The sequence below is a fragment of the Rhizoctonia solani genome, chromosome 16, assembly GCF_016906535.1.
Source record: "Rhizoctonia solani chromosome 16, complete sequence".
NCBI lineage: Eukaryota > Fungi > Basidiomycota > Agaricomycetes > Cantharellales > Ceratobasidiaceae > Rhizoctonia > Rhizoctonia solani.
The window spans coordinates 681,987-703,323 of NC_057385.1; the positions used below are offsets into that span (position 1 = coordinate 681,987).

General features: G+C 48.4%; 7 protein-coding genes across 7 annotated transcripts; 5 read left to right on the plus strand and 2 right to left on the minus strand.

Annotated features, from left to right (window-relative positions):
- Nucleotides 1–181: 181 nt before the first annotated feature.
- On the plus strand, nucleotides 182–3,987 carry RhiXN_01428 (eukaryotic translation initiation factor 2A; the record flags this gene model as incomplete). The annotated part of the gene is made up of 13 exons (XM_043321247.1): nucleotides 182–258; nucleotides 310–774; nucleotides 829–1,066; nucleotides 1,126–1,234; nucleotides 1,285–1,389; nucleotides 1,792–1,863; nucleotides 1,910–1,979; nucleotides 2,026–2,732; nucleotides 2,784–2,852; nucleotides 2,905–3,245; nucleotides 3,298–3,409; nucleotides 3,466–3,831; nucleotides 3,881–3,987. 13 exons carry the CDS (start codon nucleotides 182–184, stop codon nucleotides 3,985–3,987), a joined length of 2,838 nt encoding a protein of 945 aa, XP_043187070.1.
- A 129-nt stretch (nucleotides 3,988–4,116) lies between these two features.
- Nucleotides 4,117–5,903, minus strand: RhiXN_01429 (ATP-dependent RNA helicase SUV3L, mitochondrial; the record flags this gene model as incomplete). The annotated part of the gene is made up of 3 exons (XM_043321248.1): nucleotides 4,117–4,938; nucleotides 5,027–5,369; nucleotides 5,431–5,903. The coding sequence occupies 3 exons, from the start codon at nucleotides 5,901–5,903 to the stop codon at nucleotides 4,117–4,119; spliced, it is 1,638 nt and encodes a 545-aa protein (XP_043187071.1).
- Nucleotides 5,904–5,965: 62 nt separating this feature from the next.
- On the minus strand, nucleotides 5,966–6,913 carry RhiXN_01430 (P-loop containing nucleoside triphosphate hydrolase protein; the record flags this gene model as incomplete). The annotated part of the gene is made up of 1 exon (XM_043321249.1): nucleotides 5,966–6,913. One exon carries the CDS (start codon nucleotides 6,911–6,913, stop codon nucleotides 5,966–5,968), a length of 948 nt encoding a protein of 315 aa, XP_043187072.1.
- Nucleotides 6,914–7,003: 90 nt separating this feature from the next.
- On the plus strand, nucleotides 7,004–11,612 carry RhiXN_01431 (Cdc73 family RNA polymerase II accessory factor; the record flags this gene model as incomplete). The annotated part of the gene is made up of 19 exons (XM_043321250.1): nucleotides 7,004–7,385; nucleotides 7,436–7,623; nucleotides 7,675–7,747; nucleotides 7,797–7,826; nucleotides 7,876–7,963; nucleotides 8,022–8,198; nucleotides 8,249–8,418; nucleotides 8,939–9,071; nucleotides 9,128–9,189; nucleotides 9,264–9,446; nucleotides 9,506–9,656; nucleotides 9,712–9,800; nucleotides 9,855–9,986; nucleotides 10,061–10,290; nucleotides 10,358–10,774; nucleotides 10,834–10,995; nucleotides 11,055–11,133; nucleotides 11,188–11,492; nucleotides 11,553–11,612. 19 exons carry the CDS (start codon nucleotides 7,004–7,006, stop codon nucleotides 11,610–11,612), a joined length of 3,111 nt encoding a protein of 1,036 aa, XP_043187073.1.
- Nucleotides 11,613–11,827: 215 nt separating this feature from the next.
- Nucleotides 11,828–12,978, plus strand: RhiXN_01432 (cell division control protein 73; the record flags this gene model as incomplete). The annotated part of the gene is made up of 7 exons (XM_043321251.1): nucleotides 11,828–11,923; nucleotides 11,984–12,100; nucleotides 12,157–12,316; nucleotides 12,375–12,520; nucleotides 12,577–12,639; nucleotides 12,779–12,819; nucleotides 12,873–12,978. 7 exons carry the CDS (start codon nucleotides 11,828–11,830, stop codon nucleotides 12,976–12,978), a joined length of 729 nt encoding a protein of 242 aa, XP_043187074.1.
- A 504-nt stretch (nucleotides 12,979–13,482) lies between these two features.
- Nucleotides 13,483–15,903, plus strand: RhiXN_01433 (methyltransferase domain protein; the record flags this gene model as incomplete). The annotated part of the gene is made up of 8 exons (XM_043321252.1): nucleotides 13,483–13,636; nucleotides 13,690–13,806; nucleotides 13,869–14,071; nucleotides 14,137–14,278; nucleotides 15,123–15,200; nucleotides 15,258–15,374; nucleotides 15,450–15,652; nucleotides 15,706–15,903. The coding sequence occupies 8 exons, from the start codon at nucleotides 13,483–13,485 to the stop codon at nucleotides 15,901–15,903; spliced, it is 1,212 nt and encodes a 403-aa protein (XP_043187075.1).
- Nucleotides 15,904–17,757: 1,854 nt separating this feature from the next.
- RhiXN_01434 (Tyrosine kinase domain-containing protein) lies at nucleotides 17,758–20,840 on the plus strand (the record flags this gene model as incomplete). The annotated part of the gene is made up of 16 exons (XM_043321253.1): nucleotides 17,758–17,963; nucleotides 18,019–18,049; nucleotides 18,106–18,165; nucleotides 18,337–18,462; nucleotides 18,527–18,568; nucleotides 18,625–18,699; nucleotides 19,058–19,357; nucleotides 19,414–19,623; nucleotides 19,682–19,852; nucleotides 19,904–19,951; nucleotides 20,008–20,028; nucleotides 20,081–20,203; nucleotides 20,257–20,325; nucleotides 20,379–20,387; nucleotides 20,438–20,645; nucleotides 20,695–20,840. 16 exons carry the CDS (start codon nucleotides 17,758–17,760, stop codon nucleotides 20,838–20,840), a joined length of 1,845 nt encoding a protein of 614 aa, XP_043187076.1.
- Between the last annotated feature and the right edge of the window lie 497 nt (nucleotides 20,841–21,337).

The window sequence follows — 21,337 nt, forward strand, 5'->3', positions numbered from 1 at the left end:
GTACGCCAGAATTGTTCCTGTTGGCTCTCCGTTGGCAGTTGGTGATTTTAATTTAATTACGTAAGGTGAGCGGGTCAAGAACGGACCTAACAAACTTTTGATCTTTTTCTCCTTTCCATGACGAGCACCACTTCCTCTCCCAACCACCTCCGCCCTCCATTGCCATTCCTTATACACCAACATGCACTACGGAGGTAACTCTATCAAGTTATTGACTGGAAACAGCCACCCAGAGCTGGCACAAGCTATTGCAGAGCGGTAAGCTGGACTGAGACAATAGGGTCGCTGTGCTCTTATCAAATCGAACAGACTGAACATTCTTCTCGTACCATGTGTGGTGAAAAACTTTTCGAATGGAGAGATTGACGTCAAGATCTCTGAATCCGTGCGCGATGAAGATGTGTTTATTCTGCAGTCCGGATGCTTCGACGTCAACGACAATCTCATGGAACTGCTTATTCTCATCTCTGCATGCAAAACTGCCTCTGCTCGTCGCATTACGGCCGTGATCCCGTGCTACCCCTATGCCCGGCAGGCACAAAAAGACAAATCGCGTGCTCCGATTACGGCTAAGCTCGTTGCAAATATGCTCGCAACTGCTGGAGCAGACCATTTGATCACGATGGATCTTCACGCGAGCCAGATTCAAGGATTTTTCGACCTACCAGTCGACAACCTCTATACCGAGCCCAGTGTGGTCCGTTATATCAAGCTGGAGATTCGGGGTTGGCAAAATTCGATTGTCGTTAGTCCCGATGCAGGTGGTGCTAAGCGGTATGTAACATGTCCACAACAAGGCAAGTATCTATGCTTAATACTTGTCATCAGAGCTTCTGCCATCGCCGATCGTCTGGGAACCGAGTTTGCACTCATTCACCGTCAGAAGGCGGGCGGTGAAACCCAGAATGGAGCTACCGGCTCCCACCTTGCCAACGGAGTTAACGGATTTGTCAATGGGTTGACCAATGGCGCAATCGAGGGCGTAACGGTCAACGGTTCATCCAATGGTCATGTCTCAGATGGCTCGGAGCGAATGCAGCTCTTGGTTGGGGACGTTAAGGACAAGGTAAATTTAAATAAGGATTTACCTCGTTGTGATCTCTTCTGATCGCTTATGTTTTCCAGATTGCTATCTTGGTCGATGATATGATTGATACAGGGCGCACGGTCAGCTTGGCTGCCCGTCTACTAAAAGAAGCTGGTGCTAAGGAAATTTACGTGATTGTTTCTCATGGTAGGTCCTAAATTGTCTACATTGACAGTATTCCAACAATCCAAATACAGGTTTATTTGCCGAGGCCAACTTGAAACAACTGGCGACCTTGCCAATTGAACGACTCGTAGTAACCAACACAATCCCACAAACGGCGAATGAAGCTGTTTGTGAGGGTAAGCTTCAGGTCTTGGATGTCAGCCCCGTGTTGGCCGAGAGTATTCGCCGCACTCACAATGGAGAGAGCATTAGTTTGCTTTTTGAAGATTTGACTATGTAATCACAAAATGCACGACCAGGAACCTTGTACACTAGTTGATTTAGAGTTTGCATTTGTATAATTGGGCAATTGAAGCAGCATGACCAGATTGGTGTCAGCACGATGGGAATACCTAAATTAGGCAAATGTGTTTGGACAGGTGGGGCCCATGTGTCAAGTTTTCATGAGACCGTGCCTGTACTCGGCCACCACCAGCACACCACCGCAGTTCGCGTGAGTTGAAACCCTATGACCAGATGATGTTGATTAACGATATTCGGTCAGTTGCGAAGCATTTATTTGCTTCTCTAGCTCCCAGCCCGCGAGAGAGACGCCCTAGTCCACACCAGCAGCCAACATAAAATGTCGACCGAGACCCAGCAATATGCTTGTGAGTAATTGTGTAACATAAGCTGAACTAGCTAACATATGCACAGTTCGCTCCCAAAAGCAATTAGGGCTTGTAGGGGGACTTCCCGAGTTTGCTCCCATTGATGCATTTGAGAAGTGAGTATGGCCATATTACAGGAAACATCCATCTGACCCTGTACAGGCCATCAACAACTTCGAGGGCCTACACCTACAGCCAGGACGGCCGTCTATTTGCTTACATTCTCCCAGTGGGCGTGTGCATTGTGGATGCTGGGACCTTCAAAGTTGTACAGGTCATCGAAGTTCCGAACATTGTCGAGCTCTCATTCTCGCCCCTCGCAACATTCTTACAGACCTGGGAGCGCCCTCAAAAGCTCGAAGAAGGGGTACAGCACAAGAACCTACGGATCTGGAGCGTAGCAGATGGGTCAGAACTCACCTCGTTCACTCAAAAGGGACAAGAAGGCTGGGCGCTTCAATTTACTGTGAGTGAATCACACGCACTCCGTGTGGTGGGGCAGGACATCCAGGTGTTTAGTCCTGCCGAATGGGGAAATGGGGTCGTCGACAAACTGCGTGTCGAAGGGGTCACGAGTGTCTCCGTCAGCCCGGCCGCCCAGAACCCATCTCTTGCGGTGTTTATTGGCGAGAAAAAAGGTGCGCCGGCGACGGTGCGCATATACAGTCTTGCTGCGTTGGGAGGAGCCCCGGCGTGCCAAAAGACTTTTTACAAAGCAGACAAGGCGACCTTCAAGTGGAATGCGGCTGGCACGCATGTTTTGCTCTTCACTCAGACAGACGTCGACAATTCGAACAAGAGTTACTATGGCGAGACCAACCTGTACTTCCTCAGCGCCAAGGGGGACTTTGATTGCCGCGTCACACTAGGTGAGCGTAAATTTTTCATAGGGCATCCATGATTCTAACTTTTAGTTGCAGACAAAGAAGGCCCAATCCATGACTTTACGTGGAGCCCGAACTCGAAGGAGTTTGGCGTCATCTACGGATGTGAGTTCGTGATTACCTGAGCATCAAGTGACAGAATTTAATGCTTTCTCAGATATACCCGCCAAAGCGGTCCTGTTTGATCAACGTGTTCGACCGATACACGATTTTGGATCACATCCCATCAACTTTATTTCCTACAATCCGCAGTCACGACTCGTTGCGCTTGCTGGATTTGGCAATCTCGCGGGGAAAATTGACATTTACGACCGCCGTACGCTGGCCAAAGTGACTACGATCGACGCTCCGAACACAACTTGGTGCCAATGGAGTCCCTGTGGCCGGTTCCTCTTGACGGCGACACTCTCGCCGAGACTGAGGGTTGACAACGGAGTCAAGATTTGGCATTGCACTGGGCCTTTGATTCACGTGCAGTTGGAAGAGGAGTTGTACCAGGTGCGTGTGCATATACCGTCCACATGGTCTACGTACTCACGTTTAGGGGTAGGTATCTTGGCAACCCATAACTGCAGGAACAGTCGAACCGTTTGGGCAATCACTCCCCGTGGCCCCGGCTCCGACCTCGAGCGTTGCCCTCTTAGCTCCAGCCAAACCGGCAGGTATGTCCCATTTGCCCAAAGCATATACCCACGTACCAACACTTCCTCTACTCTAGCTGCAAAACCGGCAGGCGCGTACCGCCCGCCCGGCGCACGCGGCTTGGCCACACCTAGCATCTTCAAGCGCGAGGACGAGGGCGGGGCGGCATACGTCTCGTCCAACGGAACGACGAACCACCCGCAGCCGTATCGCCCCAACGGACGCGGCGGTGGACCTCGTCACGTTCCGGGAGCGGGTTCTCCGGCGCCCAGTCCGAGTCCAAAGCCTGGTCAAGGCCAAGGGAAAAAGAAGGGCAAGAAGGATAAAGACAAGGTCGAGGCGGTTGTTCCTGAGCCTGAGCCCGAGCCACCTGCGCCCGCTGAGCCCGACCCGGTCGCGAAGAAGATTCGGAATCTGAACAAGAAGTTAAAGGCCATTGATGGTGAGTTCTTACCCGGTTGAATAAAGTAACGTATTTATGCCGTTTGTAGAACTGAAGCAGAAACTCGCGCGCGGGGACAAGCTCGAGGTGACCCAGGTACAAAAGATCGATGCGGAGAACGACATTCGCAAAGAGTTGGCCGCGTTGGAAACATAGAGCTGATTCTATCTATCGTATGCTATTTGGTTGATCAATTCCACATGGCTTGATAAAATGCGGGTGTGATTATAAGTTAGTGAAATGCTGAGGTGTGGTTACATCTATGCAATACAAAAACAAAGACCATCAGACGGCCTCTCCCGCTCGTCGTGCACCATCGAGCAAATTCGACCAAGCGGTAGGTGTCGCTCCCTCTCTTCTCCACTTTTGGACCGCATCCCTGGAGAGATATTCAATCTTTTCCACTCTGTCTTTCTCTTCTTCACTCTCCATAACCCTCTCGACATGTTTCTTTTTCCCTTCCCGAATCATCTCGAGACACCACTCGATCCCCCTCTCGACTTCAGCCTTCATCATCTGGGCCTCGGGAGCCTGATAGAATCCCAATGGCAACCTAAACGACAACCACATGTACAACACCAACGTCGAATGCAAGGATTCCAAGTTGGACAATGTTGTTGAATCCAGCCGAGCAAGATCGTCTTGATCGAGAATCGAGGACCGGTAGTCTTCCGGCAACTTTCGCTTGTTGGTATACTTTTGCTGTCTCCTCCACTTTTCTTTTAACTCTTGCACGTCCTCGAGTGCCTCGACCAACCCGAACCCGCGGAGCTCTTTCCGAATATTGACGTGCATTTTCGCCTCGTACGCTTTGATAAACGCCAGCCCTGCCTTTCGCGCCGTAGGATCTCGCCATCTCACGGGCGCCTGCGCGAGAACGAGGCGTTCGGAAATGGGGAGCGAACGAGTCAAGAGGTCGATATCGAACGAAACGTCGTCCGGACGGTCCGAGTCAAAGTTGAACACGTGTAGTTTGGATGGCATAGGCGCTCGTTGTTCGAGGTTGGGAAGACCGAGTTTGGTGTGTGGTGGGAGACGAGCGAGGAGGCGCATCGTTTCGAGCAGGTCGGTTATGCCTGTGCCTGGTGGGAGTGCTTGTGCCAGAGCCTAGTCGCATAAATAAAATAAAATAAAATAAAATAAAATAAAATTTAAGAAAGACGCAGGCAAGACAAAGAAAGGAAACGAGACGCACCTGGGTGTTCGGATTCGCAATATCCACTCGTGCGTGCTCGACTTTGGGATTCGACGTGCTTAGCGCTTCCTTGACTCGTTCGAGCGAGTCGTCGCGCAGGGCCGTGACCAGACCTGGAGGCTGGGAGGCCGCGATCGAAGCGACTTGCGCAGCGTTCATTGAGCCCGGGTGGGTTTTGTTCGAGCTCGCGTCAGCGTCTGTATCTTTGTCTTTGTCCTTGGACTTGATCAACCCGAATCGTCCGGCTCGGCCTGCGATTTGTTTGATGAGTGGGACTGAGAGCGGTACGTCTTGTTTGCCGTTCCATTTATCGGTTTTGAGGAATACAACGCGTTTAATTTTGCTGTTCTTGAGTGTTAGTACATTGAAGATGGTTGTGTGTATAGAGGCGAGGGGGAACTCACAGGTTTAAGCCCATCCCGACCGAGTCGCTCGCAACAATGACATCGTACCCGCTCTCCTCGTCATTAAACAGCTGCGCCTGTTCGCTCCTCACTTCAGGCGGCAGCCGACCATAAACGACCGCACACCTGAGCCCCGTTTCCTTTTCGATCTTGCGCTTGGTCATGAATATATCGTTTCTCGAAAACGTCACCACGCAATCCCCGCGATCGACGTTTTTGAGTTTCCCCTCCAAGGAATACGGCGCGACTTCGAGAGGGGTGAGACGTTCGTATCGATTAACGATAAGCTCGTCCCCCGTCATTCGGCACAGTTCTCGAACGAGGTCCACCACGGTGTCTTCGCCGCACAAATGCAGCTCCTTGGCCGCGAGACCCAGCACGGCGCTCGTCCATGCGCCTCCGCGCTGCGGGTCGGCGAGCATCTGGATTTCGTCGATGACGCCGACGGACCAGACGAGGTGCTTTGGTATCATTTCGACTGTACATGAGACAGTCGTCGCGTTGGGCGAAACGATCCGTTGGTCCTCGCCTGTGATCAGATTGCAGGGCCGGCCGGCGTAGACTTTAGGAGGAGCAGGAGGAGGGGCGGGGACGGGGATAGGGACGGCACCGGAGTCTGGGTCTTGGGATTCGGTGACGACCACGTGGGCGCCGCGTCGTCCAAGTCGACGGTTTCGGATTTAGGAGCGATGCTCCCTCTGTTGATCCGCGTCCAGACTTCGTGCGCGAGCAAACGTAGAGGTCCGGCGTATACGCCTGACTCGGCTCCCGCGAGGGCTTGCAGGGCGTTGTAGGTTTTTCCAGAGTTGGTGGGGCCGACGTGCATGATGATTTTGCGTCTCATGGAGCGTGCGAGGGGGTACCATTCAATCATGTGTCGTAGGTCTGTTGCTTGTCGGAGTGCCTCGAGGGATGCTGACAGTTGGTCGATTTCGGATGACGATGATGGCGGCTCTTGCTGCTGTTGGGAGGCAAGACGGGAGAGTGCAAAGTCGACGAAACGGGTCATGTATGCTCGAGAAGTACCGAATTGGGCGTCGTCGAGCATGTCTGTTGCGATAGACTCGAGGTCCCATTTGTATGCATTATCACTAGAACCTGGTTGTTGGTCTTCCCCGAGAGCTTCGAGCTCGTCTTTAACCACGAGCGGAAAGAGCTTGAGCCATTGTTTGGCCAGGTGTTCGGGAATTCCAAGAGATGCGATATGGGTTGGTGCGAAACGGAGACACCACGCTTCGACGTCTCGTAAAAGCCCCACGCGCACTTGCTCAGCCGTACGTGGTTTGCCAGGTCTCGCAAGTGGCAAGGCATGTTTAAGCGGAGCTCGGACTCGAGATGGAGAGACAGGTCGAGAATTGAACCGATTGGTGGGGGGAGTCCGTTTAGGCCCAACTCTTAATAGCACAGCCGAGGAGTGCAGAGGCCGCTTAGCATTGGGTATGGCTCGAACGGCAAGGATGCCTAGTCTCCGAGGGGCGATCATCGCCGTTCAATTTACGATCAAAATGTATTTGAAATTGCCACTGTGTGATGTGAATTGGAAATTGGGAGCTGGTGGTCATTTGCTGACGATATGGATGTGTTGGGTGCTCTGCGAGATGCGATTTCCCAGCAGCGGCCAATCACGTTTCTGGAAGGGACGACACCAACGACAACGTTGACGGCAGCGACGACGCACATTGTGCTGTCGCCTTCATTGACTGTGGCTCGGAATGCGCCGACGAGGTTCAAGAAGGATGCATCGAGCAGTGCTACGGACCCCGAGAGTGCACCGGGCGAGTTCTTTACAATCGAGGCGCTGCTATTGGCCTGGACGCTGAAGAACGCGGGTGGAGGAGACTATATCCGACAGACCAAGACCAAGGGTGTGGCTGGCTCTGTCGGCATTACCGATCGTGGCCGTGTTGTCGAGTGGTTGGAAGGAAAGGGCGACCATCCCAATGTGGTTGGTGCACGTAAGCATTCAATTGTGTACTGTTGTTCTGCTTAGTTGATGTTGTGCTAGGCTCGACAACACCTCCCCTGCCCGACTCGCCTTCCAAACCAACGTCTTCTGCCCCTGCCTCGGCCCCACGACGAGAAAAACGCGAACATCCGTTTAATGCGGCTGACTATGAAGTCTGCAAACGTATCAAGTTGCAGGAGATTGAGCTCAAGGACCGGAACTCGGTCTTGCGCGGTGTCAAGGTCAATGTGCGTATCTCCAGTTGGAATCAACACTCGAGGCTCATCTGTGGTTGCTAGAACTTTTCGAATATCAAGACGCTGTTGGCATCTAGGCAAAAGCCCAAAGAAGCTGTCAAGGATGCTCCCAGGCGTATGTTTGTCTGTTTCCAGTTGCTTCTCTTGTTAACTTGGTCGTTCAGCCGATGCCAAAGTGGGTGCCAAGAAAGCCAGTAAGTGTCCTTTCTTCCCCAACCCAGTGCCGCTCTAACTGTCATTTAGAAAACATGCATCCAATCATTGTCATCCCCTCGAGTCCGACTTCCCTCATCACCATGTACAACGTCAAAAAGTTCTTGGACGAGGCTTCGTACGTTCCTCCTTTTCCCTCTTTCCATTTCACATAAACCCACCCAACCTACCAACAGCTTCGAACCTTCCGAGGCGGCCAAGTCCCGGATGATCCGCGAAGGCAACCTCAAAGTCGAGGACGTCATTGCCATCGTTCGCCGTCGTACCGAGAGCGAACAGCCTGTCAAGTATTATATTGTGGATTCTGTCGAGGCGTTGAGCAAGTTTGGACAAGGTGGTGGTGGTGATCCTTGGTGAGTCGCATTCTAACCACGTTGATGATGTTCTCATTGGGGGGACATAGGGACCGAGTCGTGTGCGTTTTAACTACGGGTCAACAGTGGCAGTTTAAACCTTACAAATGGTCCGAGCCTCGTCAACTCTTCCACAACGTCAAGGGAATGTATATCAAGTGGCGTAACGATACTTCCCAAGTCAAAGACTGGAATGTCTCTACTCTCGAGGCGAGTCTTGGTTCACGCTGGCTAGAAAAATACAAGGACTAATGGGCTTTGCGCTGTGATTTAGATCGATCAACACCGGAGACATGTGGATAAACAGGTCGTTGCGAGTTTTTGGAGGGAACTTGAGAGTTGGATTACGGTGAACAAGCCGTTTTTAGTTGGTTAGATTGTATTGCCTAGTGGGAGATTGAGTAACTCCAGGTTGGGTGGAGGAGGGTGAGGAGGATGGCTGTTGGTCAGGACGGGTAGTCTAGAAACCAAGCGAAGCCGGGACCAAAACTCGGTACTCACGAATGACGGGTACATAGCTATCTGGGATATTGCTTGTTGTATAATTTACCACTTATAGCCACACCGTTATTTATGAGCAAATCTGGAGTGTGTGCACGTGCATCCTTTGGCGCTTGGTCTTCTCCACATCTCACCCCAGCCCCCTTGGACTCCTTTGCATAATTATAACAGCCATAACATATACAAGTGTGGAAAGCGCGTAATGAAATCACGAATACTTGCTTTAATTGCTGTTTCAGGTAGTGCAGCAGCACTATGGCCCTTTCCTTCTAAACGGTTCCAATCGAATGGGCTCATCTCGGCCGGGGAGCTTGGATTACAAGGTGTCCAGGGGAGAGTGGTCGCATTTGGAGATTTAAACGGGGACCAATTGTGAGTCCCCCTTTCTATATCTTTCGGTTCACCAGGTACTGACCAAGGAAGAAAAGCTTGGACTTGTTGACGCTGAGTGAAGATCAGAAAAAGGTCGATGCATGGGTTTGGGATCATAGTACGTGACCCAACTCCGTCTGTGTTTTGCTCATCCGATATTAACCGAAAAATAATGATAATCGGAATCGATAGATAGTTTCTCGTTTAGTCGTTCCACGACTGTCGCTTCGTTTATCACGGGCCAAATTGTCAATGTCGTCCCCGCCGACCTAAACTATGACGGCCGGTTAGACATGTTAATCATGACGATAGGGAAAGAAGGAAAACAGTTGGACTTGAGTTTACATCTTGGAGACGGGCAGGGTGTGAACTATTGTACGTCCCACTCTTCCCATTTATAAGATAAGTGACTAACAAATGCGGGGGGTGGCTAGCTTCTCCAAGAACATTACCTCCTTCTGGTCTCGCCCATCCAATCGTTTTAGATTCGGACGGGAACATGAGGTTGAATATGCTAGGATTGGATCCGGACGGGAATATGAAGTTGTGGAGGAACAATGATGATACCAGCGGGACGTTTACTCTGTGCGTCACCCACTTGCTTTTTGCTTTGGTGTACCGGACTGAGTTTGGAGAGTAGAGTTGACCCTCCGCTCCCGAGTCAGGCGTGCAAGTTGGCTGACCCGCATAGCAGTGCCGTGGTCGATTTTAACGGGGACTGTCTTGCCGGTATGCCCTTTGGACTTGATCAAGGTTAAATGGTGAACTAACATTACCGGGCAGACTTGTTTTTACATTGCCAAGATGATACATTCCAAATCTGGACCAGGTCTCCTGGAAGTCAAGGAGGTTACACGTTTGCGAGAGGGGAAAAGCTTCCCAAGGGCGCAGGAGCGGTGTCATTTGCTGATATGGGTTCGTTTCCCACCACGACTTACCCCTCTTCGTTTGTTTTCCCGCTCGCCAGTCTGACCACTTGGGTTTTACAGATCGAGACGGTACACTCGATATTGTCTTCCCGGTCTGTAAATCCTTCTCGTCCAAAACGGGCGTCGGACTCGATTGCTCGGTTCATATTGCGTACAATAAGCAGATCCCGCTGTGTCCGAGTGCAGGTGGGATACCGAGCGGGGGTAGCAAGTCCAAGTGTCGTAGTCCGGGGGACTTGTGCGTCGCGGACGAGGCGTTTGGGTTTAAATTTGACCAAAGTGCAGGAGACGTGAGTTTTTTTTAGCTCTTGCTACTCTATATCGGAGGGGGGCTCTGGTGCTGAATTATATTCCAAGGCCTATTCGGTTATACCCCTCAACTCGATCTTGCCGAATCATGATTCCCTTCTCCTAACGGATACATCGCACAACCCTCCGCTTCCTATTCCTTTGCGTATCGGCGACGCAAATTTGGATGGGTACCCGGATATCTTGGCTGTTGCTGTTGACGAGGCGGGTGTTAACCGGGTACCAGTGCTCTTGTTTAGTGTGCCGGGGAAAGACGGTCCTTTGATCTCGGCAAATGCATTGGATTCGAGGGGACTTGAATTTAGTCCGCATGTGCAGCAGTTGTTTGGAGTTGGTAGGAACGTATCGACTACGAGCTCAGGGACCCACCACAGAAGGTTTTTCAAGAGCGCGAAACGTGGTGCCGAGGCCTTGGCGGAGATTACGGACGCGAGAGGAGTGGCGTTTGTTGATTTGGACGAAGACGTAGGTCCCCCCCCCTTGTTTGCTTCCTTTGCGCTTGTTCGATACTTATGCGTACGTAGGGGACGCTGGATATCCTCGTCCAGCGAAACGGCGCCCAAACAGGCTCGCGCATTGCATTTATCCAGAATAACTTTTTCCAAGATGCGTTTTTCCTCAAGGCGATCGTGTTGAATGGGGCTTGTCCGAGTGGAATTTGCGAGACGAGTTCGGGCAAATATAAAGTGCGCTTTCGAACTCTTTGAGGTGTTGTTTGTTGGCTGATAGGCGTGGGTGTATGCAGCCGTTTGGGTCTACGAATCCTGGTGCTTCATTCAAGTACACCGTATTAGATACTAGGGGAGACCGTTCTGCCGCGTTTGGTACGTATATATTTCAACTTTGAACTGTCATAGAACTAATTTATGCATCTTCAGGTACTCAACTTCCTCAAACGGGATACCAAGTCCTTCATACACCCTATGCATTCCTCGGTCTCGGTCGCACAAACAATTACATCGAGACTCTCATTGCAGGATCCACATCCCCGCAATCATCTACCACTCTCGAAGGCGTGATTCCCAATTCTAAATTAGTTCTGAATCCCAACGCGGACGGAACTGATTGGAAGCGGGAGTTGTTTTTGAGACCTGGTCAATGGTTATGGTGGGTCTTGTTCACGCTTGTGGCTGCTACAGTTATACTCCTTGTGGTGGTGATGGTTTTACACATTAATGAGAAGGTGAGTTTGGGCTTTTCCAGTTTGGTCGGGGGTTTTGTCGAGCTGACTTGGTTTGTGCAGCGAGAGGATGAGAGGGAGAGGAAAAAGGCGCTCCATCATATTAATTTCGATGCTTTGTGATTGGATCAAGGGTTTGTGTGTGGATGTATTATATGAATATTTTTGCAGATAATTATATGGAGGGATGGACTTGAAACGGTTGATTATCATTTGGCTAAAATTAGTAAGATGACGTACGTGCTAAAGTAGGATCTTATCAGATAATCTAATAGCCACTTCTGTGTCTTGCCCACCACCGCGTTCTCTTCATTTAGGCCAACTTATCCATCATAGCCATGCCACCCAAAGGCGGAAACGCAAAGAAGGAAAGCGGACGCGCCAAAAAGGCAGAGAACGAGTCGAAGAAGCAAGAAGCTGCCGTAGCGGCAAAGGTAAGTAAACTCGCATTGTCCCATTCACCTTTGATTACAACTACAAATCGATTCGAATAGGAAAAGAAAGAAGCCGAGGAATGGTCTAAAGGCGCAAAGAGCAGCAAGGCCGCAGATGACAAGGCTGCGAAGAAAGCCGCCGAGGCAGCTCGTAAAGCCGAAAACGCACGATTGCTGGTATGCCGCGATTGGGTGTATGCCGCGTACTCGCGTCTGATGAGAGTCTTCGGCAGGCAGAGGAAGAGACTGGTATGGCAGCTGCGAAGAAGGCTGCTCCCAAAGCTGGTAGCAAGGGCAAGGCCAAACCTCCGCCACCTAAGCCTGCTGGACCTGGAGCGCTTGCTGCTGGCGGAGGTCTTGCGTCCGTACCTGCCGATCCTGTTGAAACAACCAGTACGTTGAACTACTCTGAGCTGCCACAACTAAAATACTCATGAGTTCGTTTAATCAGAACCCGAGATCAACGAGCCCGAGTTGGTACAAAGCTTCGCTGCAACCGGTATCGACGATGCACTTGAATTACTTGAGGTAGTCAATGCCAAGAGCGACAAAGCGAGCGTTGGACAGCAAGCTGCAGGCATTGAGAAACATCCAGAAGTATGCATAACTACTCCTGGCGTTGTGGATGTATCCCTAATTGTTTTGTGCGGCAGCGTCGTTTCAAAGCCGCGTTCGAGGCATACCAGGAACGCGAACTTCCTCGCCTAAAGGAAGAGGTAATCCTTTTACTTGATAGCTTTCATTACCTGTATTTACAACCATTATCTAGCGTCCTGGGCTGCGATTGCAACAGTACAAGGCAAGCCTCAGTGTCATATCTTCACGCTCATATACCCACTAACCTTTCTAATTTAGGACCTGATGTACAAGATGTTCCAGAAGTCTCCTGACAACCCGTAAGCAAAACTGCTCCCTCCAGCTGGACTGTGTCTCAATCTATGTTATACAGCTTCAACCAAACACTGGTTTCCTACGATGCGACCAAGGAGGACAAAGTGGAGGCATTGTCCATGCGCAAGAAAGAGCTGGAAGATCGTCTCCGGGAGTCGGATTAGGTGCTTGTTTGAACGGAATTATTCTAGTGATATCAACTAAGCATGGGGAAGGACAGCATGTTCCAAAGTCTTCACAGCTGGGCTCAACTTCGTGCTGGGATCCTCACTTCCACATGTAATTATTGACAAAGGACACAAGCGATGATCTGGCTTGTACCAACGATTTACGACTATACCACTTGCCAATTGGAACTTGTGCGAATATTCTACGGCCGCAGTACTGCAATAGTTGGAAATTATTAGCACAGATCTGTGTTATGTAAGCAAGGTATATCTCTAACTCCCGCAATCCACGCCAGATCCTACTGTTTGATGGAAGTCGCGTAAGTTAGGCCGTTGTGACTATCTCCCGCTCTCCATGCTGTTATTTAATTGCTTACCAAGCACAGAAAAGCACAGTATCTAGACATGATCGTGAAGGTACCTTTCCGGTGCCTGGAGTAGTTGAGTGTATATAACCAGCTCAGTCTGAATCCTCTCCAACCCAATATTCATTAGATCGCAATGTCTCAGGCAAGCTTTCATTCGCACGCACACACTGAAAGCAGCACTGGCTACCACACTCACGGCCATCATGCCCACGGTCACCATGCCACAGGAGGGCTCAAGGAAGCCAACCGTCAGTATTTTGATGGTTTGGCTCACAGTCACGAGGGCGGTAGGTAGTATCTTCGGACCGCCTTTTGTATGAAACTAAACAGCGCGCACCAGGTTATGAAAATATTCCAATCGCCCAACCAATGGCTGATAAGGCCTGCGCTGCAATTCTAGAGGCCTTCTCTTTTGACAAGAGTCAGACCGTCGTAATGGACTTTGCGTGTGGAGTTGGTGGGTTCTTCGCTAATACAGCGTTTCCCCGACCCCAACCTGGTATTCTAACTCGTCGATAGGCCTAATATCAGAGAGGCTTTCTCCTCATTCAAAAAGCATAATCGGAGTCGATATCAGCTCCAAGTCGGCTGATTTTTATAACGAACGCGCCGCTAAGCAGGGTGTCCCGCCAGATCAAATGAAGGCCATATGTGTTGACCTTACTGAGCGTAGTAAAGCTGAAGAGGATGTTTTCGGTGGAATAGAATTTGATGTCATTGTGGTAGGCAACGTCGCACTGTTCACAACTAAGATTACGCTAATCCCAAACTCGCTCATAAATACTAGTGCAGCGCTGCTTATCATCATTTTGATGATATTAATCAAATGACAAAAGTCTTGGCCTCGTACCTCAAGCCAGGCACTGGAGTATTGATTGTTATTGATATAAAAGAGTCCCCGGAAGCCGCAAATTCACTCAGCTCGCATAGTAAGTGTCCCATCACAATTCTGTCACTTTACTGCAAGTTTAATATTCCCTGAAAGGTCACGTTGTCGCTTATACGGGGGGATTTAATGAGGAAATGATTCGTTCCGCCTTTGTTAACGAGGGGGGCTTACAGGAGTTTTCTTTTAATCCAGCATTTCAGATGAATTGGCATGGTTCTGATGTGGATTTGTTTATCGCAAAGGGTGTCCGCCCTAGCTCCTAGACCGAGGAACAGTGCGAGTCGCTACTTTACTTGTAAAATAGCAATTCACATTGATATGAACGCTTTGATGTGCAAGATTGTGTGCGCGTGAAAGACTGAAAAGTAAACGTTGCAAGATGTTCTGGCACCTACTCTTCCCGTGATGTTATCTAAAACACTGGCTTGGAAATTAAATTACAACCAAGTAAATACTCCGGACATTTTCGACCTGGTACATAGGGCCATCCAGATATAATTTACCGCAGTTCACCAAAGTCTTGTTATCGTAACTCAGCATCACGCATACATGAGGTAAAATATGTGGTACTCTACTAACCATGTTGGTTAGGTCGCTAAACCTGCGCATATATATTATATAAGATATATATATATAATTTATGATAGTCCCCCACAAATGTTCCAGTGGTACAAATTCGATGCCATTTACGCGTACAAAGCTGGCCGTGGTTTAATTGCCAAATTTGGGACACTTGAATCTTTGAATTTCCTATAAGCCATCCTATTCATAGCGATCACCTTATTGGTACTATAGCGCCCGTCAAAGGCATTCACTGCTAACGCATAAGAAAATCATCATCATGCACCACCACTCTCACTCCCATTCTCACGATATTGCTGCAGATTCACATCCAAATGAAGGGGGAGTTAAGGAGGCCAATCGCCAATACTTTGATTCTCAAGCTCATCATCACTCAGGTGGTGAGTGAATTTAACAAATCCTTAACTATTGGATGCTTAATTTTCTGGAACATTCAGGATATGAGGCCAGCCCGGCAAGGCAGCTGGCAACCCAGAAGGCCGCCGCTACGATCTTGGAGGCTGTATCGTTCGATGAAGACAAAACTATAGTAATGGACTACGCGTGTGGGACAGGTATGAGCAAATTCGCAACCTCATTATCGCAACTCTAGAAGTTACTTTACCCATTATTTTGGCCTTGCTCCTCAGGCTTATTGTCCCAGCAATTGGCACCACATACAAAAACCTTAATCGGGGTTGATATTAGCCCAAAATCGGTTGAGTACTATAACGAGCGTGTAGCGAATCAAGGTATTCCACCAGAGGAGATGAGAGCGATATGCACAGAGCTTGTGGAACGTAATACAAGCGATACTGACCCATTCGACGGAGTTGAGTTCGATGTGATTGTGGTAAGAGCACCCTTACCCAGCCAACTATTTGATCAACTAAAGATATGGTCCAGTGTACCCAGGCATATCATCACTTTGATGATATCGATGATGTAACCAAAACCCTGGCCTCGTATCTTAAGCCTGGGACAGGTGTATTAGTTGTGGTTGATATGATTCGTTCTTCAGAATCTGAAAAGTTGCATAAAGATCATGGCAAGTGTTTTGGCATTTACCGAAAATCTGGATTAAACTCAGCTCTATCCAAATAGGGCACGTGGTCGTTTACAAGGGAGGCTTTGAAGAAGAATCCATAAGATCGGCCTTTGTTGATGCAGCAGGGCTTCAAAATTATTCATTCAAACCCGCATTTCAGATGAGATGGCAGGAGAGAAAAGTGGATTTATTTATCGCAACAGGTGTTCGTGGCGTCGGCATATGATTCTAAAGTCTTGGAGCGCAGATATGACAATTTTCACGAGTTTTATTGAGTTTGGAAGATAGTACAAGTGATTATTTGGTACAACACGGCTGGTCTGTGCAATTATAGTGTACTGTCCAGAAAATATTAGAATACGTGGCTTGCAGCTTATTCAGGTCGCAGAGAACCTGTGCCGCGGAGGGTCTCATACTCTTATCCACCCAGCATCCAGTTGCAATTTGGCCAACGCCTTGTGATATAGGATCTAAGGGGAAATGTCTGAGTTCGGCCGGCTTGACTCCCTTCAAGCGCATTTTAACCCAGTGAAGCCATTGGACACAACTGTTACCGTTTTCATCCAGCTCATACGGGCCATGCCCTGTTTGTACCTGACAATGGGTTCAGTCGGGATCGCCAGGCTTGGGATAGCATACTTTCCTCAAGTAATATGCAACCTAATGCCCAGATATCAGATTCTTGGCTAGTAGCACACGTCAGGTGAACTTCTGGGCTCAAGTAACGCTGAGTAACGATTGAATCAAATGCATCCGGAGGGCCTGCGATACACGGAGGAGTTTCACAATGAGTGATGTATGCGGAGCCAAAATCGCATATCATTGGCCTGCCCTCGTCGTCAACCAGTACGTTCACCTTTTTTTCAATACAATCGAATGATATGATTTCAGTTTGGGCTTTTGTGAAGTACTTGTTTCTTACATCTTTTAAGTCTCCATGGACAATGCCTTGTTGATGAATATGCGATACCCCCGCTGCTACACCGCAAAGCTATGCTCGGAAGTGAACACTTGTGCCGCTTGATAATTGGTATACCGCAGTACTTACCAGCTCTAACTTCGCTCTAGCATCTGGTTTGCTTAGGGAAATGTACTGGAACAGTGTCAGAATATGCGTAAAACATTAACCTCAGATAATAAGGGCTAGTTTTACCTTCTTCAAGTCACCGTTGCTGTGGTAATCCGATAAAGTCGATCTAGGTAGATATTTCTCGGGTGTAGGATTCAATAACACCGTTCCCAAAAGTGAGAGTACATGTTGGCCCCAAAGCTCCCGCCAAACAACTATCTCCCTTTCCAGATCCTGTTCGGTCTGTTCAGCAGAACTTGATTTATTAAAGCATGCTGGTACTCGAGGGAAATATATGCATGACATACCTGACCTACTCCGCTCCCATCATCTCTGCTACGCAGGCGTTTGATCACGATCTGTTTGCCATTATGTTACGGATTTATGTCAGTTAGTACAAATCTGGGCAGTTCACAAGTACCTTTTTATTTTCGGGGCATAATGTGGCGCTTTTGATTAAATTAAAAATTAAGGGATACGGATAAGAAGCGGTTGAATCAACTAAACTTTAGGATAAGAGTTGCATGCCTCCCCGACATCAACGAACTACCCGTCATGTCCAGGTCTGTTTCATGTTTGGTCTCTTGGTTTTTGAAATCTTCGTAATTGGACCTGTGGGTGCACATCTTCCACTAACTATCGAATTGAATGGATGAGCAGACCAGATGGGTAGAATGCCAAATACTCGCCTGCAGGCGGTCGTATGTGATTAGATAGACGCCGTAGATGACATAAACACACGGTAGCCATTACTAAGTTCCAGCGGCTGACACACCAGCACCAGCCTATATATTGATCATTGGCGAATAAAGAGCTCCAAGACGTATGTTATATCACCTCCATGTCTCACAATAATTACAACCTAGGAGACGACTCAGAAGGAACTTTCTCGAGCCAAGCTCACACCTTCAATCTGCCACCGCGAATCAACACCGCCAGCGCTCAACTCGGTCCCGCCAGTGCTAGAGGAGGGGATGTATTGTCAGATGTATCGGAAGATTCGGGATGGAGCGACTTATGCAAAGGATCAGCGGCAACTTTATACCTGTGGGTAGAAGGAGGACTGCACCATTTCAGGCTTATATATTTCGGAGTCCACTAGATCTCGAACAGATGGTTCGGAACAAGCCCGGGTAATTATCACGGTAGCCGTGCATAGGATAATACCCTAAACCTCTTAGACATACAGGTTGTCAAGAAACTTATGAGGGTTGATCCTCAGTACTTTGAGAACAATGGTGACGGAAGGGTAAGCAATTGCAATTGCAAGGGATGATTATGCATTTCAATTCTATGGAATGGTTTATTCTATTTCCGGTCTCCTCCAATAGGATAAAAGAGAATTGCTAGATAATTTGCGCGAGGTAACGCACCTTTCGCAGGGTCACATCATTTCCCGCTTACAGTAAATGACTTTTAGGAATTCGATGCCAAATTTAGTTCGTGGTCCTTGCTACAGGACCATCGAATAGCTTCAGTATTCTCTGTCGATTCCAGGACTTTAACTTTCCATCAAGATTTTTACCCACGCGGAGACCTGCGTCGGGTAGGTCATAGTTGTTTCCACCAGACTCGGAACTAACATATGTTTGATGAATCGTTGATCCAAGTTTTGTCAACAAGGCCTATCTGGTACAATGTGCAGGGGTGTGGTGAGCTCCCTTCACAACTTAAACAAACATTAACATTAACATTAACATTTTCGTAGTTTCGAGATATCCTTGCAGGAGTCTTGTATTTACACACTCAAATGCCTCCAATTGTTCACGGATGCATCAATCCGGTGGGTAAAACTTATAAACCTTGCGAACGTATTTACAAAGATGTATGCATTCAAGGGGAAAATTTACATGACGTATGACAATCGAGCTAAAATAGGAGAATTCAGTCTCTCGCAGCTGGCCCAAAACTTTTCGCACCTCACACCATCTGTTTCAGTTGATTGGATGCTGAGGTGGATGAGCCCAGAATACGTGAACAATGAATCGATTCCTACAACACAGTCAGATGTGTGGTCACTTGGGTGCACCTTTTTTGAAGTAGGCTCATTTTGCTTTGTTCTAATCACATTGACTGAGACCTAAGTGTTTTCTCGAACTAACAAGGTGATCACCGGTTGTTTACCATATCACAAACACAAGTCTCACGTTCGTATTCTCGAGCTACTCCTGTCCGGAGTGGATCCGAATCTTAATGAAGACATACCAACAGTTATATCAGTCATCGACCTACGGACTGCTCAGCTCGCATGGCAACTTATCAAAAAATGCTGGAGGCCAACTGAAGAGCGACCTGTTGCAAAACAGCTCCTTCAGGAGCTGGACTCGCTATTGAACAATTCGAGACCTCTCGGACCGGCATCTTTGGAGACGAAACTCGTTTCAGCCGTAGAGGGCCCGTCTCTCCGTGGGGGCTGCGATAAAATAATCAGTCCAAGGATGGTGGGCCAGGATATGGTTTTAATACCCGATCACAGTATTGATTGATTACATTTTAGATGGTAGATGAAGTTCTGCGTCAACTTCACAGTCATGGATGCAAAAGCATGTCGCCCTACGTAAACAGATCGATGTCTGGCGATAATCCGGTGGCGTGTGGTGGTTTTGGAGATATCTATCGCGGAGTACTCAATAATGGGGCAGAGGTTAGCCTGAAGTGTGTGAGGCTGGAGGTCAATTTAGACGACGGTGGGCAAAGGAAGATCAAGGTATACATGCTGTTTTATCTTTAGTTCGTTTGGCTGTCATTTCTACAACTTATGCTAGGATGCTGCGCACGAGCTATACATTTGGTCGAAGTGTAAGCATCCGAATGTTCTGGAATTAATGGGGGTGACAGAGCACTACGGCTACCTCGCGATGGTTTCTCCATGGATGGAGAATGGCGACCTAACCCAGTTTCTAGCTGAACACCCCGATGTCGACCGGTACAACCTGGTAAGCAAAACGCCGCATGTGTATAGTCTGAAATCGATTGTTGCATGATAGTGTGGGCAAATAGCTGATGGAGTTGCGTATCTGCATCAAGAAAATGTGGTATGTATACTACCGCCACTAAGAAAGCGTATCACGCATAACACCTTTTTACTTAGGCCCATGGAGACATAAGAGGGGTAAGTATGTTTGGGTGTTTTACTTGTTTGGCACTCATACTGGTCATACCAGGTAAACGTCCTGATATCAAAGGACCATACACCCAAGATAACAGGTTTTGTTGCACATCGAATCGATCGCACCTCCAAGTTTACCGAGACCAGTGGTTCTCAAACCATGTCGATTCGTTGGATGGTGAGATCTCGCGAACCAACCACAATATGCTGCAACCAACTAGCTGCATTTAGGCTCCTGAAGTTATAGGTGACATCACCGAAAAGAGCACACCTGAGGGAGATATCTTTTCGCTTGGAAGCGTGAGCGCACTATCAGCTACATGATTGAGATTCTGATAGTAAACTTTATTTAGACGATTCTGGTATGCATCAGAGCAACCAGATCACATGACATCACTAACTGGGTGTACAGGAGGTGTTTACAGGAAACGTGCCTTTTCCTGGTGTAAGTACCCCTACCGTGATCATGAAGCTTTTGGCAGGAGGACATCCCGCCAGACCGGAAGAGCATATACCGACTGGCGATGACAGGGCAGACCTGTTGTGGTCGCTTCTGTCTGATTGCTGGGCATTTAAACCAGAGGATAGGCCAACTGTGGATAATATAAAGTGCAGAGTCAGTACATGTAATTGTTGTTACTTTAGGATAATGTCTGATGTGTTTTGCAGATGAGAATTATCGGGTCGATGTAATTAATGAGGGCCACATGTTTGGCTCATTTGTTTACATGACTACATGGGTCAACAAGACGGGATTCATCGGATTGTTCAAGAGTATGATGTTTGACTGTTTAGAGAGCAGCAAAGATGAATGACATATTACCTCAGCACGAGGGTCATGTTGAAATGCAAAAGTTATCTTTAGAGCAGAATTTTATATTAGCCACAAGTAATGACTAAGTATGAGTGAGAATAGTGGAGGTTGAGGGTCGAAACGTCCATTTGACATACCCCACTGAACTTATTGAGCCATGCTTCGTTTAGTTGACGCATACTGCTGCGTATACACCTTCTGACTCAACTCTCCCTTCTTCTGAATTCAGAAGGTTGCGCAAAGATCATGGCAGGTTTTTTGGCGTTTAGCGAAAACACAGATTAAACTCAGCTCTATCCAAATAGGGCATGTTGTCGTTTACAAGGGAGGCTTTGAAGAAGAATCGATAAGATCATCCTTTGTTAAAGCAGCAGGGCTTTAGAACTATTCGTTCAAGTCGGCATTTCAGATGGGATGGGAAGAGATTTTATCCGGTACTATATTTATTGTAATGAGTGCTTGTGGCGTTGCATGATTCCAAAGAATTGGTAAGTAGTC